Below are 19329 nucleotides of genomic sequence, written 5' to 3'. Positions count from 1 at the left end.
TGACAATCTTGGGCTCGTTGGATTCGTCTTGTCGAGCCGCTCCATTCAACCTTAAGCATGTCATATTTGGAACCTGTTTGGTAATCCAAATTATGGATTGAACCTTTCAAATGAGCTTCAGGTTTTTGATTTGGACTCGTTTGGGCTTTGATAGAGTCGAATTTGGTGTCGTTGGGTTCCTATTTTCGAGACGTTCAATTTGACTATAAGTTTGCTGAAATCAGAGTTCAAATGGTCTCTGGTTTTATTTTTGAAATTTCCAACTTAAATAATTGCTTTTTTTTTTTTTACTTTTTTTAGGAATGTCTAGAGTGATTTTTTTTTTTTAACTTCCAACTCCGGCACGTGTCCCCCCATGCATATATTGTAAACAATAAAAAAGAAATCAAATATTCATTTCATTAATATGAATTCAAGTAATAGTGCACCAAAGATATAATTACTACAAGCAAAATAAGTTTAATGAAATAACAACATGAATGAAACTACCCGACCCTCAAAATCAAATGCATAATAATGTACAATATAAATATAAAATACCAAATATAATGTGCTGCTGATAATATTCGATAAGATCCACAAACCTGCATACAAGCAAACTATGCTTATGTTGTTACAATAAATTTTTACTGATATTATATAAATTAACATGCCACATATAATTTGTATAATTAATGTGATTTGCATGAATGATATTTAATTTATTTAATAGAGCCAACGTGCATGAATTAAAATTTTATATCACATGAATTTAAATTAAATGAATTAAGTAATTATAAGTATGTTGTTCAAGACATTCGAATTAATCGATCTAACCTACACAACTAAAACGAATAGAATAAATGTATAATGAAGGATAAATATCAAAATAACATAGGATTTAATCTATTAAAAAAATGAAAAATAAGAATTTCTTCCACTCAAGCTCGAGCCTAACCGATAAGGGATTCAGGGTTATACAAAATCAATACTAATCGAGCCAATAATTAAGTGGCTAGAAATATAAGAATAAGAAGAAAGAGAGGATGAGAGGAAAATGAACTCACTATATATTGAGGAAGGAGGTGAGAGAGGTTTGGTGGCTGTAGAGGGAAGGGGAAGAGTATGGCAGCTGCTGTGAGAGGTAATGGAGAAACAATGCGAGTAGATGCAAAAATCATAAAATTCATGGGATTTGGAGAGGTTTCATGTGGTTGGAGACGTCAAGAGTCGGGCCCGAGTTCACATGTTGTTGCGGCTTCGGTTCACGCCTGGATGAAGCTGGTCCAGTTTATAACACTTTAGCTTATTCAAGAAGAAAAATAAAGTCTCTTACAACCAACTTCTAATTCCCAAGCTATTCTACTTTCTCAATTGCATGACCCCAAGTCATCAGTCCCCCATCCTTGCACATCACTTTGGCATGATGGAATTCTCTTGACCTCTTGCTCATACTATCTTATAAACTCTCTCTTATTGATTTTCTCCATTGCCCTTGCTCTCCCATTAGGTTGCTCAGCACTCTCCCTCACTCCATGATCAATCTCACCTTTCTCATGCAGTACTTGAGTAAGCCTTAGGGTCTTAGTCTAGGTCGATATTTAATTAAACGTTGAGGAAGTGATAAGAGTTTGGCTTGGATTAGATTTACGGGAAAAATTCATAAGTTTTTTAAGACTTTTATGATTTTTCTAGTAATAATGTAATATCGAGTGATAAATTATAAAATATGTAGTTTGAATCTATAATGTTAGAGATACATTTATTTTTAATTGACATTTAACCAAACTATGTTAAAACAAAATCTCCCCTTTTGTCTTGTCCAACTACAACCCTTTGTTTAATGGGCTTTAACTACATAACCACATATGACAAAACAATCCCCAAATCCTCCATCCAAATAAATAATATTATAAATTTGTCTTCATACTGCTTTCATGAAAAATTTCGTTTTACCTATAAAAATCTAAGCTTGATTTTATACTTATTTAGTTATTTCAACATTTAATAGAAAAAAGTAAAAACCCTCGCATGCCCTATTTTTTTATTTTTTGGAGGGATTCGAGCGCGGGAGCGCTGGAGGCACTGCGTCCCTCGACGAACGCCGCAACACGAGCTCCTGGCATGCCCTACTAATTAGTCCTCTTTTGCACCTTCAAATCAGGAAGGTTTCATTGGCAGCTCTTATGGCGGGTGCTTTGCCTTGCTGCAGCGAAGAGGAGGTATTTCTTTAGCCATTTCCACTATTGTTTTTCCTACCAATTTACTTGAATGTGGGTAAGTCGTTATTAAAGGCTAGGGTTTTGTAGGTTCTATATTGAGGTTGAAGAAAGTAGCGCGGAGATTGATGAATCCGATTAAAAACGAATGGATATTTCTTATATTTGTTTGATTTTTGGAATACTTAGTTTTCTTTGATTTGGTTAAATATAATGGACAACATTGCGAGCGTTCAAAATGCGAACGTCTGTAATTTAGTTTTCCTCAACGTTTTTCTCGCGCAAGGTATCAATGGGATTGAAGAGGAAAATAATTAATTAGCAGAGTGAAAGAGGCCTTTTAGGGGCTGTTTGGATACAGGATAAGAAATAGGAAGCAAAGGTAGCGTGTAATTCAAGATATTGGTGTTGAATGAGTTTTGGACAACATCGAAGGCAGAGAATCAATAGTATTTATGAATACCGATTGAAATGAACATCGTCATAATCTCTCATCTTCCATCTGTGTTTAATAGCTTTTACAGGAATGATTTCAAATTTCTTTTTAAACAGTTAGTAATGGCTTCCTGTGACAAAATTTAGTTACATTGCTACTTTACTAAATCCAATCTTTCAGGTTTGTGGATCAGTTGGAAGCTGCCCTAAGAAATGTGTGGGATGTGCTAGTTGTCAAAATGAGCCTGCTTGCAAAGAACCAAATAACCTTACTGGTAAGCAAGCTCCTATGTCTTGTAAACTAACACTGGAAAGGTTTTTTTTAATTGTATTTCTTTTTTATTTTAAATTATGATTGGTACCAAGTTTTAAATGTTACAATCTTAGCTTCCACGTCAAAATTAATTTGTAAAGTTCCAATCAAATGAATATATTGCATCAGAAATCCATGAGATTAAAGGAAGTGAAATAGATTGTTCAACCCTTCACCTTCCTATTGCAGAGCATAATGCGGCAACTCTGAAGGATAAGATTGTTCCACTTGAAGGAAAGCCATACTTCACATCTGTGATGGGAGAGAGTAGCGTTCGCAGTCAATATTTTTTGGTAATTTCTCTATCCTTTTTTATTTCCTGCAAAGCTACACTTCATTAGGCGTCTGCTTAATTCTTTGGTTTTGCAAAACAGAATAAATGTATTTGATGTTATCTGTTTGTAAATAGCTAATATGTTACATATGATGAATGTTATGCTATAATATGAGATTTTATTGTTATTGGAGCTAACAATTATTAGAAAAAGCCAATAGAAACTGAAATTTTTTAAACTGTCGGTTTGTATAAGAGATAGAAATCTTGCAATATAGAAAGAGAGAATAGAATATTTTCAACCTAGAAATTTTTTTTGTGCAACTCATAGGCCAATAAAATCTTCAGGTTTGTATAAGGAACGACAATTGGGATTCACATGTATATCATTCATCCAACCATTCTGAAGTCTTCCTTCAGAATATTTTTTGAACTCCATTGTATCAGCCTAGTGCCCCCGCTTTAAGCCTGTATAGTGGGGCTTTTTCTTTATCTTTATTAATCATTCTATTTCTTGCTTTGAAACTGCAAGCCTTAGTTAATTTCTACCTTGCTAACTTTTTTTTAACATAGTTTAATAATGTTCATCAATAAAGATAAACTTTACATAGCTATCTTTTCTTCTTTTTTTTTTTCCGTTGCAACTTCCTTTTATTAAATCCTCTGAAAATGATAATTTGATTATATTCTCCTTTTTCGAACATTAGTGTTTAACTGTGCAGGATTTTTCTTATAAAACACATATATGTATGTTGATTGTTGATCGAGAAAGAACCTTAAAGTGATTGCTGCATTTTGTTATCCATATTGAATTCGTTTAGTTAGGTAGTTCTGTTGTTTGGCATGAATCAAAATATTTTATATTGACTTAACAAAATGATAGTCAATATCTTGAGAAATCATATTTTTTGTCTGGTGCACAAGCATAATGCTTTCTCGTCAATTAAACTAACAAAATGCTGATTTTTTTGTCAGAAAATTCCAAAAAAATTTCGTCCATATCTTCCACCATCTTCAACAAGGATTGTACTCTGTTGCAGAGAGAAGGAATGGTTTGCTAAATACAAAGTTTACAAAAACGTAAAGGTTATAAGAGAGGGATGGAAACAATTTGTGGTGGATAATGATTTAAAGATTGGAGATGGCTGTGTTTTTGAGCTAATGAATGACAAAGAATTAAAGATCAGAGTTCAGATTCTCAATGGAGAATTACCGGCTACTAAAAGTACTTGTTTTACAGTTGGAAGAAACATTGATAATCCCATTTTGATCGAATGAGCTAGTTTTGGCTATCACATTAAATGCTTCATATAATTGTTAAATTTAGCCTTTTATAGGTAAGTTCTTCTAAGCTATTTTTGATGATTTTGATCTTCTTGTCCTGAGAAATGAAATCTATATTTTGTTGTGATATATGAGTGATATATCCATAGTGATTATCAATAGAATTAAGGTTTCATTTATGATAGTTTTGTTGCTGCTTCTTAAAGCTATTAAACGTATTTGTTTTACAGTTGGAAGTAACATTGATACTCGCATTTTGATCGACTCAGCTAGTTTTGTGCTATCATATTAAACATTTTATATAATTGTTAAATTAGGCTTTTATAAGTAAGTTTTTCTAAGCTATTTTTGATGATTTTGCTCCGTTTGTCCTGAGAAATGAATTTTATGTTTTGGTGTGATAAGAGTGATATCTCCATAGTGATTATCAGTAGAATTAAGGCTTAGTTTGGGACGGTTTTGTTACTACTTCTTAAAATAGTTTTTTAGTACAAAAATTAGCAACAAAGTCGTCCCAAACAAATCCTAAGTTGATTGAAATTGAAAACGAAGCACTATTTATTTTCTTTTTGCGAGTGCATTTCATACATTTGGTTAGAGTTTAAAACACTCAATTGAATGTTCCATATAATTATAATTGATTATTTATCTAACATTTGAGTTTTTTTATGATGTTAGAATGAATGATCTTAGCTCTATTGGATTCATCTCGTTGAGTGGTTCGATTTGATTGTAAAACACAAGATTTGAAGACTGTTTAATTATTCAATTAAAATTTAGAAAGCATGCTTCAGTTGGTTCATTTGAATTTAAATCAGATCATTTGTGATGCAATGAGTCCCTTTCATCGATATTTGTACTAGTCATCGGTGCATGGTATTGTACTAGTAAAGTCTTTTGTTGAGATCGTATTAATGATTTAACCTTCTGAGATATTTGTACAATTGAAGAGCCAATTATTTAATCGATTGTTTTTTAAGTGAGACTTCAATTAGGGATCTTTGTTAGAAGGGTTACTCATGCCCATAATTATAGACAATTACACAAGTTCTCAACACTATCTAGAAACTAGACGAAAATATTCTAATCTAATATTGCTACAATTTGATCATCAAATTTCTTCCTCCATCACTATTCCAATTGAACTATATAACCTCAAAATTTATGCGAAGACATATTAGTTAACTATCTTCAATACTTAAATGCATAGTTAAATAATTTTTCAGAATTTAATATTATCATATCAAATACATTCCAAACTTTAACAACTCCAAAATTTATGAAATATGAATTCAAAGTTTAAGCCTGCTTAATGTGACGGCCCATCTAAGAAAGCCCGTGGGCTCCTCAAGCTTACAGAATGTTTTCTGAAAATATTTTTGATGAAAGTAAATTTAAGTATTCCGATGGGCCGAATTGAAGCACTACTGCAAAAAAAAGCAAAGCCCGAAAATACGGGAATGGTAGCCCGTCTTAAAAGCTTTCTCTCTCTAAAAACCAACGGTGGTAGATGATGTCATCGATGAGCTTTTCTGAAAGCCGAGCAATTTATTGTCGCTTCAGCCTTTTTCATCTCACACTCGCCGTCAACTTCCATTGCAAGAATAGCGCAGAAGAGAGCTCGCGAGGAGGAGAAGAATGGTGCTTTGGGAGATGACGTTGGCAACAGCCTACTTCTTAGGGCTGAAAAGAACGTATAGGCTCGCGCTCGGGATTCAGAGGCGCTTGATTGGCCCCAACAATCCTCGGCTACGCCAATTTCTTCACCGGTATTGTTCTTGCTTGCCCTATTTGTGATGCTAGCGGCGATTTCGGTATTTGATCTGGTGTTTGATCTCGTGTGAATTGCATGATATCTTGCTCAAGTAGAAGAAATTTGTGGCCTTTTTTCCTAATTTCTTTCTTTTATGTGGCTTCTGCAAGGCTTTGACACTGGAACGTTGCACTGGGCTGCAGTAGATGTGTTTTTATGATTGTGTAAAACATAGAGATTTCGAACGCTCTATTTAGGAGCTATGAACTTGTGCATCTTTGGTAGAATAACGTATTCAGAGATGAACTCTGTCCGTCATGGCAGAAATTTGCTGCCCTTCCCTAAGAATTTTCAAATGCCCTTTATATGGCCTATGTGTTAAATGTTATGTCCTGCAAATCTAACAAGTGAAAGTGTAAATGAAATTCTTTACACCCTAGTAGATTGTAGCTCTAAATTGGTGGGTTTTTTTTTCTTTGTTGGTTTGCCTTTTAGCATATCTTTTGTCATGATGACGATGAACTAAAATGAACAAGGTAATTCATATCAACCTCTTTTAACAGTCGATCAGTATTTAAATATGAAATTTATTTGTCAATTGTAAATCCAATTGTCAACTACATCCCACATCATCAAATCAAATTTTCTTTAGGAACATGTCAAATTGTTTTCCTTAGCTAAATAATTGCTATAAATTACTATTTGTAAGCTGCAACTATAATCACTAATCAGAAACCCAAAATGAGGGAGGGCTTTTGCTTCCTTGTTATGAATTCTAAATTAGAAAATACATAGTTTACTGAAAAAAAAAACAAAGATCATTAGCATGAAAGAAATATTAACCGTTAAATATGCTAGAAGTCTATATTTCTATACTTTCTAAAGTTAAATTTGTTTTATTTATATCCATTTTATTGTTCAATGTGTTTTCCAGGACACACCTTGCATGATTTTGTATAACATTGAAAATATACAACTTTCTGAACGTTATGCTCTTACCTATAATGGCTTAAACAAAATGGAATAGTGCATTACCAAACAGTTTATGACGTGTGGTTTTAAAATTGTGCTATTTGCTAAAAGTGGCAAAAACGCAATTAATTATCAAGTTTGATAAATGCAAAGAAAGTATAGAAGATTATAAATGGAGCAAAGAATGGCAAAAAAAGAGACAGATAAGGCTAATCTGAACATGGTAAACACTGAAAAAAAGAAACTAAAAGTTTTGCACTGGTTACTGAATAATAAAATATAGTGAAATAAATATGTTTACCCAAATCATTTGATATTGTTAAATCAATTAGAGTTATAAGAAGGTATTAAACGTTAATGTTACTGATGTGATACAAAGATGATGAACAAGAATTGTTATTAGGAAATTAATAAAATGTGAACTTTACTTGGCTAACTATAAGCGGATGCTTCTTCAAGTTAGATCTTAAGAAATTTCATGAGAAAACTAAGCACTGGCAATCGATTACAATTGAGATTAATAGGTTACTTGCAAAATAACTAACAACAAATAAATGAGTAAAGCGAAGGGCAAGTTAACAAAACCCACAGTTTAATAATTAGATCATTCACCTTGGGATCCCTCACTCACACTCTTGAAGGTGATGGGCTTAGCGGAAGAATGTTGCAAGCAAACTTAGAGACGTCACTAGAAGACATGCGATGCCAAGGGTACTAGTCGCCGGGGAAGGAATCAGAGTTGGTGGAATGAGTAGTCGTCCGGTGATCTTCCACTCTTCAAGAGATTTTTGTTCGTCGATGACTTCCACCAAGTGGGGGAGGATGCAATCCAAGTATTCCTTGGCGGTGCCTTCGGCTCCAAATCCGGGATCAAAGAATGGTGATCGGATGACGGCAATCTCCCCTTGAGAATTTAGAATAAGCCCGTGATCAACTTCCGGATCCGCCATGCATACTTGCTGTGAGAGATGGGGGGCACAAATGGATAGAGGAGGGAGAAGAGGTGGCGGGTGGAGGGAGAGGATCTGCTGGGAGAGGAAGAGGGAGAGGGGGTCGGGTAAGAGAGGGGGCGGGTGGGGGCTTAGCAAGGATTAGGTTGGGTGGGGAAATCTGAAATTAATTTCAGATTTTCTTAATTTGATTTGGGCTCTTGAATTTCAAATTTTGAAATTTAAAATTTAGGCTTTAGGAGGGAAAGTGGGAATTAATGGGGCCTTATTTGGAGCCATGAATTAAGCTCATAATTAAGGAAAGAGGCAATGGGCGGCCGGCCATAGAGAGAGAGAGGGAGAGGTTGGATTTGAGTGGTTTGTAGTGGGCCCGGCTAATTAATAGAGTATTAATTAAAATCTGATTTAATTCTCAGATTTAAATTAATATAGAGAGTTTCCTAATTCACTGTGTAGGAGAAAAGGAAAGATTCTCAATCCAATTCATTAGGATTTTGAATTCAAAATTATGTCCGAAACAGTTGGAACTAAATTAGGAAGGTTATGATGGTGGAATTAATGGGAATTGAGGAGGTGGGGTGGGGGAAATCAGCGGCCAAGCAGGGGGGCCGGTGGGCTAACGCCGACGGCCTGTAGGTGGCGGTTCCGGCGGCTGGGGCGGCGAGGGAAGCAGGTCGGCGGGAGGGCTTGGGTGGGCGGCTTTGAACATCGGGTAGAAAGGGCTGTTGGGTGAACTTGATTTGATGTGGGTTCAAAGGGAGGGGAAAAATGGAGGATGAAGTAAATAAATCAAGGACTAACTGAGAGCTCAGAATCCACCGGAGGCTGTCGGGTATTGTGTATCCCTCTCCTAGGGTTCTCTCCACTCAAGAACTCACAACTTGAGACAAGGAAAAATCTGAAATTTTAATCAATAATCATCATCCATTACAATGCAAGAGGCCTCTTATAAATAGGCCCAAATAAAAGAAACATAAAAGATGAAAGTGCCCTCGGGCTATAACATAGACTCAACTCCCCATAGGGGTAAAATGAGAAAACTCAAAAGCAACATAAAACATTAAACATAAAATACATAAAAAATATAGGCTCTGAATCGTAGCTGTCGATCCACGACTACGTCGACGATACACATGTCGAAATCTCTGATTGATATCCTCATCAGTTACTTCATCTAAAAAGAGAAACAAGGTTTCCTTGTTAAAAGAATTAGCTTCTCTTTGAATCTCTTAGATGAGCTTGACTTGCACATTTGCTTTGGAAGAAACTTTGCCCGTCTGTTAATTTTTATTTTTCAAACGGAACACATCTGGTATTTCTTAGAAAATTAGAACCTGAAAAAAATATTCATGTGCGAACGGCTACAGTAACACCAAATATGGATAGAATGGAAGTTGACGGAGATTGTGTAAATTTAAACTGCCTTATCTAATCATATTTACAACCAGCCATGAGGTAACATATCTCTTAATGTAGTGTGGACTCCAATTAGATATATCATCTTTCATTTCTGAAGTTTTTTGAAGATGGATCAAAAGCTTCCATATAGAGTTCTATTCACCTATAGGATTTTTTGTGATGATGTGCTTGACACGCGGAGAGCATTTTGCATCTGAGAATCCGTTTTAGTAATTAGGGTAAAGCAGCATTTCATAAATCAGAGGGTAATATCTAAGATCTTGACCAAACACTAATTAATTAATTTCCTCAAAATCCTGAATCTATTTGAAACCTTCATCACCAAAGAACTATTGTATAAAGACTAAATAATATGAAGCCATGATTCTTGAAAGAGAAGAGAACATCCTGTGATTACTATGGCTTGCAATTGTAACAAATGAGAGCTATTAATTAGATTCCATTGGAGTCCATGGAAATTCCATGAAATGCTGAGTTTTATCTTTTCCATTTTCACAGAGAATGTACTTTTGTTAAAAGTCCTAGACCGTTTAAGGTTTTGCTTTATGAAATTGGCATTTAGGTAATTGAAGTGTAGTTCAGCCTTGAGATAATGCATTAAAAGTGGTGCAAATGCTTGTTATAGATTTGTTTGTTCAAGGTAAGTTTTAGATTGAATCCATATGGTGAGCTAGTGAATATATAGTTAAACAAGGCCATAGGCTAATTTGAACCTGTGACTTCTTTCATGAGAGCTAGGCAGCATACCACTTGAGCTAAAGCTCTCTGATTAGATGATGGATTTGCATTGAGAGTGTCAGAACTAGAAATTTCTCTAAAACATTCGTTCCCTAATGTTTTCTCCATAAAATCCTCCGGCAATTTAGTCAAATTTAATTTTCTAATTAGTTCATTTATGTCGAGTCATAGTAAAAACCTATGACAGTGTAGCTAAAATTTGTTGAAGTATCCACTTACGATTTGTGAAGCATAGGCACATACCTACTTGTCAACGATGAATGACGCATCACGAATTAAAGTTTCCCGTGTAGCCATGACGCACAGCACATGGTGTGGCCCGCCTTATTTTACGTCTTGCACCATTGCCCATGCATGACACAAATAGCCCGTGCTATTTTGATGTGTAATATCACGCCAAGTAAATAGTTTCATATGTACGCCGCATCGTGCCGTGAGCTATCACGCGTACTATTTTGCGCCACTGGCATGTATGGGCACATGGGCAACTATTGGACAACAAGGAAAACATTAGAAAGTTTGACGGCACATCAAGGACATCATGCACGAACAAATACATGTTATGAATTGAATACATATACTCTCAATTTTCTAATTAGTTCCTATATGTTGAGTCATAATACAAACCTATGATGGTGTAGCTAAATTTTTTTTAAGTATCCACTTACAATTTGTGAAGCATAGAGACAAAGTTGGCACATGATCACAAGGAAAGAAGTAAAAAGTTTGGTAGCACATCTAGGGCATTTTGCACGAATGAATACTTATTATGGATTGAATACATACACTCTCAATTTTCTCCATAAGCAACATGCACAATTTGATCTCAACCAAATCATGAGTTCTAATGCCAATTTTAAGGAAACCAAAGGGGGGTCAAAATTGAGCTAGATACATCAATTGTTAAACAAATTTTCAGCATAAAACCATAAGTCTACGAGTAAGGGCTAACAACTTTTTCAATATATTTTTTAACTATCTAATGTGATACTAACCAAATACTTTCACTTTCCATAACAAAATAGTATAGTTTGAGCAACATATTTTCAACATTAATTATGAATATTAAAGTGGCATAAAAAAGCATGAGAATTATTTTGGAAAATTGAAAAAGGGGTCTTACTGATGCGATTTCTGACATAACCTGAAGTCTTATAGAAGTGCAGATATTTTATATTATCATTTTTACTTTTAGTTTCTCAGGATATACACAAAATTTAAACAGGTGATTTGTAATGATTAAAGCATAGTAATATTTGTAGTAGAATAAAATTAGGTGTGAATTTTTGTTCGGATAATTTGTTATTATGGATAAAAGTTGAGTCAAATTTTAAGTGTTGTAGAGATGACGATGCTCAGGTGGATGAGTGGCTTCACTTGTTAGAAAATGGTTCAGTTTTAATTATCTTTGTTCCTTAGGTTTAGTTTATCTTGTAGCTTCATTTGTCCTTAAATAAGAGTTACATTGCATTGAGCGGAGACACCAAGAAATAAGATTAAGTTTTGTTTTCTTCTCCAAGAGCTGTCTCCTTTTTCTCCCCTCTCTCCATTCTTCCTCTCCAAGAAAGGCTATTCTTGCAGCCAAGAAGAAGCCATTCTTCCTCAAGAAATCCTAACAAAATGGTATTCGAGCAAGGTGGAGTTGATCTCGTGGGAGGTGCTTATGATAACCAAGAAAGAGGCGGATTAAATAGGAGCTGGCTAAGCAGGAGGGCCAACGATCAGGCGATTGCAGCAGAGGGAGGTGGGATTCACGAATCTGTTCGTGTGTGGCATCAGGGTCGGACACAGGCACTGGAGGTGCCGTTCGATTCGATCAGAGGCCGGGTTGCAGGGCCTGGGGCGCATAGGTAGGGCATTGGGTGCTGGGCTCGCGTGCTAAACTCACATGGAAGTGTGCATGCAGAGGTGGCGTAATCGACTAGGTTGGTTTCATGGAGTGCAGTCGCATGCACAAGCTGGTATGGTCGGCCGTGGATCGCATGCAAACAAGTTTTTGGGTTGGAGTAGTAGGATCAGGAGCTAGTGTCGTGCGGAAGAGCAGATTGGAGCATGATTTCACACTAGAGCAGGTACCTGGGATTGAGCGGCCTGATGTAGCGGTAGTCGTGACTTGGTGCCGAGATCGGGTGATTTGGTCGACAGATTGGAGACTTTTCTTGTCAACTTGTCCGTGAAAATTGTTCTTGGACATGTGCAAATGTTGGCATAGATGGGAGGCTAGCTGGCCGTCACTTGGACTTGTGACTTTGCACGGGTCAAATCAGCGGGAGAGATGATTGTGCAAAATTGGGAGGGAAACCAAGGTATGGAATGGGAGTAGTTTGATGAGCTGGAGTCAGACTTGGACATGCGACTTTGTCGCACGTGGGTGCCTGATTGGCACTAGGCACGAGCGAGCAGAGGGGTTAAGGTTAGATCAGAAGCTCACGGAACAGGCACTGCATAGGGCACGAGGGTGTGGATTGCGGGAGGACAATGACGGACGCATGCACATGTGGTTTAGAATGCACGGGAGCGTGAGCTAGGGTTTGTGGACCGGAATGCACAATGGAGGCCAAACACGAGCAGATTTGGGCTCAGGCTGGTGGGCTTTCTCATGGAGTTCGTGCAGGTAGTCGATTGTATCGCAGCATGTGCGAGTTCGAACAGTTAGAGGAGAAACAAGTCATTCGGTGGAGGCTTTTCTTGGGCAGTTCTTGATGGCAACAGGTGGAGCGATGGCTCTCGGTCAAGGCAGAGAAGCAAGAAGATTTGCCGCAATGTGGATGTGCAACTTCTGGAGGTGACCGGTGAATGGTGATGTTGCTGCTGTAGGAAGAGGCAACCGGCTGCGGAAGAATTTCTTGGGATGTTATTTGTGAAAACCAGGTGTTTTTCTCAGTATTGTAAAATTGGACCAATGTGGAGATTGTTAGGGATTGATCCAATTTTAATTATCTTTGTTCCTTAGGTTCAGTTTATCTTGTAGCTTCATTTGTCTTTAAATAAGAATGACATTGTATTGAGTGGAGAACCAAGAAATAAGACTTAGTTTTGTTCTCTTCTCCAAGAGTTGTGTCTCCTCTCTCTCCCCTCTCTCCATTTTTCCTCTCTTTCCAAGAAAGGTTGTTCTTGCAGCCAAGAAGAAGCCATCCCTCCTTAGGAAATCCTAACACCCCTATTAGAGACAAAATGCAAAACGAGTATATACGGGTAAAGGTTGGAATAACTCTAGTGGCAGATAAGATAGAGTCGCCTTAGTTGGTTTGGACACTTAAAATGTTGGCCTTCCGATGACCTAGTTGGGAGAGTAAATGTATTAGATTTGGCCTATGTTAAAAAGGGTTGAGTTAGATCTACAAAAACTTGGTTAGAAAATACTATAAATGATTTGTTTTAATTAGATTTAAATGAGTATTTGACTCTTAACAAGATTCAATGGAGAAAATGATTCACATAGGCGACCCTACGTGGTGGGATAAATGATTGATGTTGTTGTATTGCCGTAATTTTTTGAAAACTCCCATTATAATCCCTATAAAAATGAGGCCAAAGGGGTGCTTTAGGAGGTTTGTGTGGGTATATGTATTGATTGAACTGGCGGATAAGGCTGCATGTGTATGAGAAGGGTAATTATTGAATGGTGCTTGTTCTCCATGTATATATTCCTTTTCATGGATCATTGCGACCATGTGAGGAAGTAATCAGAGCTCTTTTGAAGTTGGAGAGAGATAAGATTGGAAGAAGAAAATTATTTTCAGAGACCTTATTATATCATTTCAGCGAACTGATATGGATATTGCAAAAAATTTTCAACAATTTAATAAAGATGTGTGAAGTTATCCTTTTGATAAACTTTTACAACGGGTATTTTTCTTGATTATCTTTGTTGAGTTAATTTTTTCTTCTGTTTAATTTAAGAAATTTGAGGTTTCTCTATTATGGTGAGAATAGATGTGCTTTAGTTTCAGAAAGAATAGTATCTTCTATCTTGTGCTCTTTTTATTTGTACATTTGTAACTTTCTATAGTAAATCGCATCCTCTCTCTCCGCTTATGTGGATATAGGCTAATTTAAATCAAATCATGCAAATATTGGCATCTTTTTATAGTGCTTGTTTTTTGGTAATACTTTGTGCCTTCATTATATTCACTCTTAATTAGCTTTTCTTCATTAAAGTTAGGTGTTTTTCGTAACACCATACCATATTCTTTTCTCACACAGCCTTCTGCGAATTTGATGGAGTTAGTGTTTACTACTATTCGTTTCTTCAGCTGAGTTTCTCACCTCACTTCATGAAGTTTTCCTTTTTCTCCTACAAGATATCAAAGCTTCCATAATTGCACATAATGAAGCTTCCAACTTTATTGTTTACCAAGTTGTTCACAGCTAGATTTCAGACCATTTTGATTTGTTACAGTTTGTTTGAAACATAGCTTTAGCGAATTTTAGTTTTAGGCACTTTGACGCTTAGTTTATTTTCAATTTTGACCTTTCTTGATCAGCATGACAATCACGTTTTTTATTCATGAATCCCTCTTAGTGAGCAGACGCTGAGGTCTGTTTGGTAACCCCCTATTAATAACAGGTTATTTATGTTAGCTCGGATGTATAAGGAGGGTTGTAAAGGAATTAAGGTGGATAGGAAATCAAACCTTGTTCTGGATGGGTTTGTCTCTGCTCTCTGTATCTTGGTGTAGTGGTTATTGTAAGGCTATTCCATGGTGGGACTTGAAATTAATGGATTCCCGTTGGTTCTGTTTTCCATTCCTGCCCTTCTCAATTTTCTTTTGATTTAAGTTTCTTGACTGGTGTCAGTCCTAATGCATTTAATAGCTATATATTTATATTTTAAGCCCATGGAACGCTGCATTACAACTATGCAGGTCTGTTGTTACCTAGTACTCTTGTTATGGGTTGAGCCAGTTAACTAAGAAGTGAGAAGTATCCTCTGCAATCTAAGGTTTCATTTGGGATGACTTTCTTACTGTTTCTTAAAGCAACTTTCTAGTATACAAAATTTAATTTTTAAATTAGAAAATTATTTTAAAAAGTAATAAAAAAGCTGCCCCAAATAAAACCAAAATTTAATTCTAAATAAATAAATATCATGACCACAAGAAGTACTGTACTTTGCACCATCCATGAATAGACAACATCACCTTTGAGTATAACAGAATTTATTGAACTAATGAGTCTCTCCCAAGATAAAAAAAAAAGTAGGTGATTACCTTATTAAGCTTTCACATGATTGCAACAAAACGAATATTTCAACCAACATTAGATGTAAGTTCACGTTTTTATTATTATTATTTTGCGTTCCTCGTTATCATATTGTTGAGTATTATCAATTCCTGCCTGCTGGAAACAATTGCATTCCTCATTATGCATAATTTAGGCTTCTTAAATCAATTTTCTATAAATTTTTATACTAAAAAACTATTTTAAAAACAATAAAAAAGCCATCCCAAACGAAACCGTAGTTTCAAGATAAGCAAAGCTTTGTCCTAATATTCCAAAACCGGTGGTGTTTGTTTAAAATAATTCAAAATTACACCTGTGTCTCATTCAACGACACTAACTTCTGATTTTCCTCATTTGAAGGCGCACACGCACCATCTTCGACGTTGTAGTCAAAGTTCACCAGAATATACAGCATAGAGACATTCAAGCTGGCCGGAACCTTGGCAACTGGGTTCTCCGCTGGCTCGACCGCATGAAACCATCTGCAGAAATACGTTCCCATTTGACATATGGGCGGCGCAGCTACCCCATTCCCAAGCAAATATCAAGCCTCAGCCAACTGACCGTCTCCCAGAAACCATACGCAAAGCTTGCAGATAGGGTATCGAAAGGGAGATTACTCTTTGCTCGATGGAATCTGATGGCAAAGTACTCTCCAGCTGTTTCCATGATGATGATGCAGCCGATGAAGTCCCTTGGCATGAACGGCCAACTCCGGCAGCTCTGTGGCCATGCATACCAGAAGCCTGTAAATGGATGTAGTAGCAGATATGAAGGTGTTTTCCGCCAGGATATTGCCATCCTGATGCAGCGAAACTAATGGGTGGTTTAGGCTTCGTTTGGGATGGCTTTCATTCTGATTCTTAGTATAAAATCTTAATTTTTCTGTTAAAAAGTTGCTTTAAAAAGCAATAAGAAAATTGTTCCAAACGGAGGCTTAGTTTTCTTTCTTTGCTAGTCGGATTTGAGTTTGTATATCCTCATTTGGTCTTCTTCTGTTGGACAGTTTTCTCTGAATTAATGCACTCCGTTCTTTCTGAGGGATTGATAAACAATACCTTCTTTCTTAGGGATTTGTTTTAGGGCCATCCTATGAGCAGCTGTTTATGATGATTTATCCGAATTCTGTTGTGATGTGTCATAAAGTTTCAGGAAGAGTTAACTTTGTTGGGAAATAGTGCGTTTGCCGTCCAACTTGGACAACCTTCATTAATCATTTGTGTATGTGAAGAAAGATAGTCCCCACTCATTGAATGAAGAGATTATTCTGTACGGTGTGTCTGAATGCATTCGGAGGTTAATTTGAACATGCCATGTCATCCAATGCCCTATATATTGAGATATGTGATGCATTTAGATTGGCCTCAGACACTGCTCCTCGCAATGACACATAACATAACTATAAAGTAATTGTAAAAGGGATGAAACATCACAAAAAATAATATAAAAGTTTTTGTGATTTGACTTAAATAAGAGTACACCCGTGGCCGCATATCAATTAATCCATTGTCTTTCAAAAGATATATAAAATTATACTTCCTAAGAATTTGGAGATATATACATAGATATAATTTAGCCTAGTTGAGAGAAAATATAGGATTATTTGGGACGATCATTTTTTGTAAATGTAATTATAAAGTTGTTATGAGATAAATAGAAATTTTAAGCCTATTCTAAAAAAATAGATTTGCAACATATAAATTTTCATAAGAAATAGTAGTCAAATATAATTTATGGTTGTAGTCTAATAAGTAAAATAGTAAGAAAATTATCCCCAATAGATTGATAAACCTTTATTATAAAGAATTAAAGATACATATATCTAATACAAAGTTGTGGGCTAGATGTGGAGAAATTATTTTGTGCCAACACCGCACGGTTCGGAGAACAGTCAGTACTCGTCATGTCACCCGGTACACAGTGGTACAGAGTACCAATACTGAGCAAAAAAATAACGTGGTCTGTTCTGATTGGTCTCTAGACGACATCCAAGATCACCACAAAATAAGTTTTCCTAGATATGAAGGACATGTTGATGCAGCTCAAGCTGCTTTCTTTCTCTTTCTTTAGCAGGAGGCAAAATAAAAGCAATTCCTTATTATGAGCACTTCCTTCCTTTGCTAGAACTAGAAATTGCAATACTTATTCATTCTTTAAGAAATAAAAAATCTTCCCTTGAAAAATAACTCTTCCTTTATTTCTCAAATGACACACTTCATTTCTCTGTCTCTCTCTTTCTCCTCCTTTTGTTGTTTTTTGTTGTGGAATGCTTCAACATAGTGGAACTAACTCTTTATATAGTGCTTGGGCATAGTAGGTAGTAAACTTGTCATAGTAGGTAGTGCAACTAAGGCTTCGTTTGGGACGACTTTCTTACTGCTTCTTAAAGTCGCTTTCTAGTAAAAAAAATTAATTTTTGTACTAAAAAATTGGCTTTGAAGGACTTTGGAAGCCACCACTTTGAATAAATAAATAGGAATTAGTTAATCTTGAATTAGGATAGTAGATACCTTAAAAAAAAAAAAGGGGGATTATCAATTATGTACCGACTACCTTGAAAAATCAAATATGAATGAATCTTAAGTTAGTAGTCATTAATATTGAAAAATTAAAATAAAATGTAATCAAAGATAGTTAAAGAAATTAAATTCCACACTTTTTTTATTTTTTAAATTCCACACTTAACAACCTCTAAATGGAGTCTGAATTTTTAATGTATTAGCTTAATGAAAGTGTTTAATTTTTTTTAATGAAGGTTAATTAAGGCTTTGTAATACCTTAGTTTATTAGTGGCAAACATATCAAGCTTTGTATTATTATAATTATATTATTATTTTATTCTAAAATTATGTTTATAATATGATGCACATCTGTCTTCTAGAAGAGTCCACTTGACATAAACTTTGTTGTGGACTTCTTTTCTAGAATAATAAGCAATATAATTCATAATAGCTCCCACTTTTATGGTAATTGGCAATATATATTTAAAATTATTTTTGCTTACTTGAGCTACCACAATAGTTGTTGAATCTAACACATAAGTACTTAACATTATTTCTGCAATACATAGAGCTCATCAACTTTATTTGCCTTCAAGACTACCGAGACACCCTTATAAATTAAACTTTAAGGGTATCAATATTACCAAAGAATATATATCCTCCAATAATAAGAGCTCTTAAAGATATTATATTTGTTGCAGACTGGAATATACGCAATGGTAGAGAAATATAAAGTTTAACATCTTAGTTTTGTACGTATATTCAACACACAAACCGATAAAATATTAAGGTATATAACGTTCATATGAGACACCAGAGTTTTTACATGTAAATCCCTGAAAAGAGGAAAAACACGAGGCATTGCCCAGTTTAGATGAATTCACTAGTATTTGCAGTCGATTACAAATGAGGTCATTCATGTGGGGAAGACCTTGACTTGATGTAGCTAATATACATCATATATAGTGCATTATTTGGTGGAAGTTGGAAGAATAAGTGTTGACATATTCATTTGGTCGGCAAGACCATAATTGGCGAGCAATGTCAGTTGGAAGGACCTTAGTTGGATGACGATGGTTAGAAGGACTGTAGTAGGGAAACGGAGGTTGGAAAGTTCGCAATCGGATGAGTGGTCGGACGGACAGTAGTTGGTGGAAAACCAAGGTCGGAAAGACAGTAGCCAAGTGACAGTGGTTGGAAAGACCGTAGGTGTCAGTTGGTGGCCGGGTGAAAGCTCAACGATAGTTGATGGTCGAGCAGTAGTCG

General features: G+C 35.8%; 2 protein-coding genes across 2 annotated transcripts; both read left to right on the top strand.

The window, feature by feature from the left end:
* Positions 1 to 2016: 2016 nt before the first annotated feature.
* On the top strand, positions 2017 to 4575 carry LOC110096399 (B3 domain-containing protein Os04g0386900). Its single transcript, XM_020822334.2, has 4 exons — positions 2017 to 2201; positions 2815 to 2908; positions 3136 to 3239; positions 4196 to 4575. The coding sequence occupies exons 1-4, from the start codon at positions 2166 to 2168 to the stop codon at positions 4496 to 4498; spliced, it is 537 nt and encodes a 178-aa protein (XP_020677993.1). The 5' UTR covers positions 2017 to 2165; the 3' UTR covers positions 4499 to 4575.
* A 1474-nt stretch (positions 4576 to 6049) lies between these two features.
* Positions 6050 to 16617, top strand: LOC110096024. Its single transcript, XM_020821778.2, has 2 exons — positions 6050 to 6273; positions 15923 to 16617. Exons 1-2 carry the CDS (start codon positions 6143 to 6145, stop codon positions 16380 to 16382), a joined length of 591 nt encoding a protein of 196 aa, XP_020677437.1. The 5' UTR covers positions 6050 to 6142; the 3' UTR covers positions 16383 to 16617.
* The last annotated feature ends 2712 nt before the right edge of the window (positions 16618 to 19329 follow it).

This window comes from Dendrobium catenatum, unplaced genomic scaffold, assembly GCF_001605985.2.
Source record: "Dendrobium catenatum unplaced genomic scaffold, ASM160598v2 fragScaff_scaffold_1228, whole genome shotgun sequence".
NCBI lineage: Eukaryota > Viridiplantae > Streptophyta > Magnoliopsida > Asparagales > Orchidaceae > Dendrobium > Dendrobium catenatum.
This window is presented reverse-complemented; position numbering and strand designations above follow the sequence as displayed.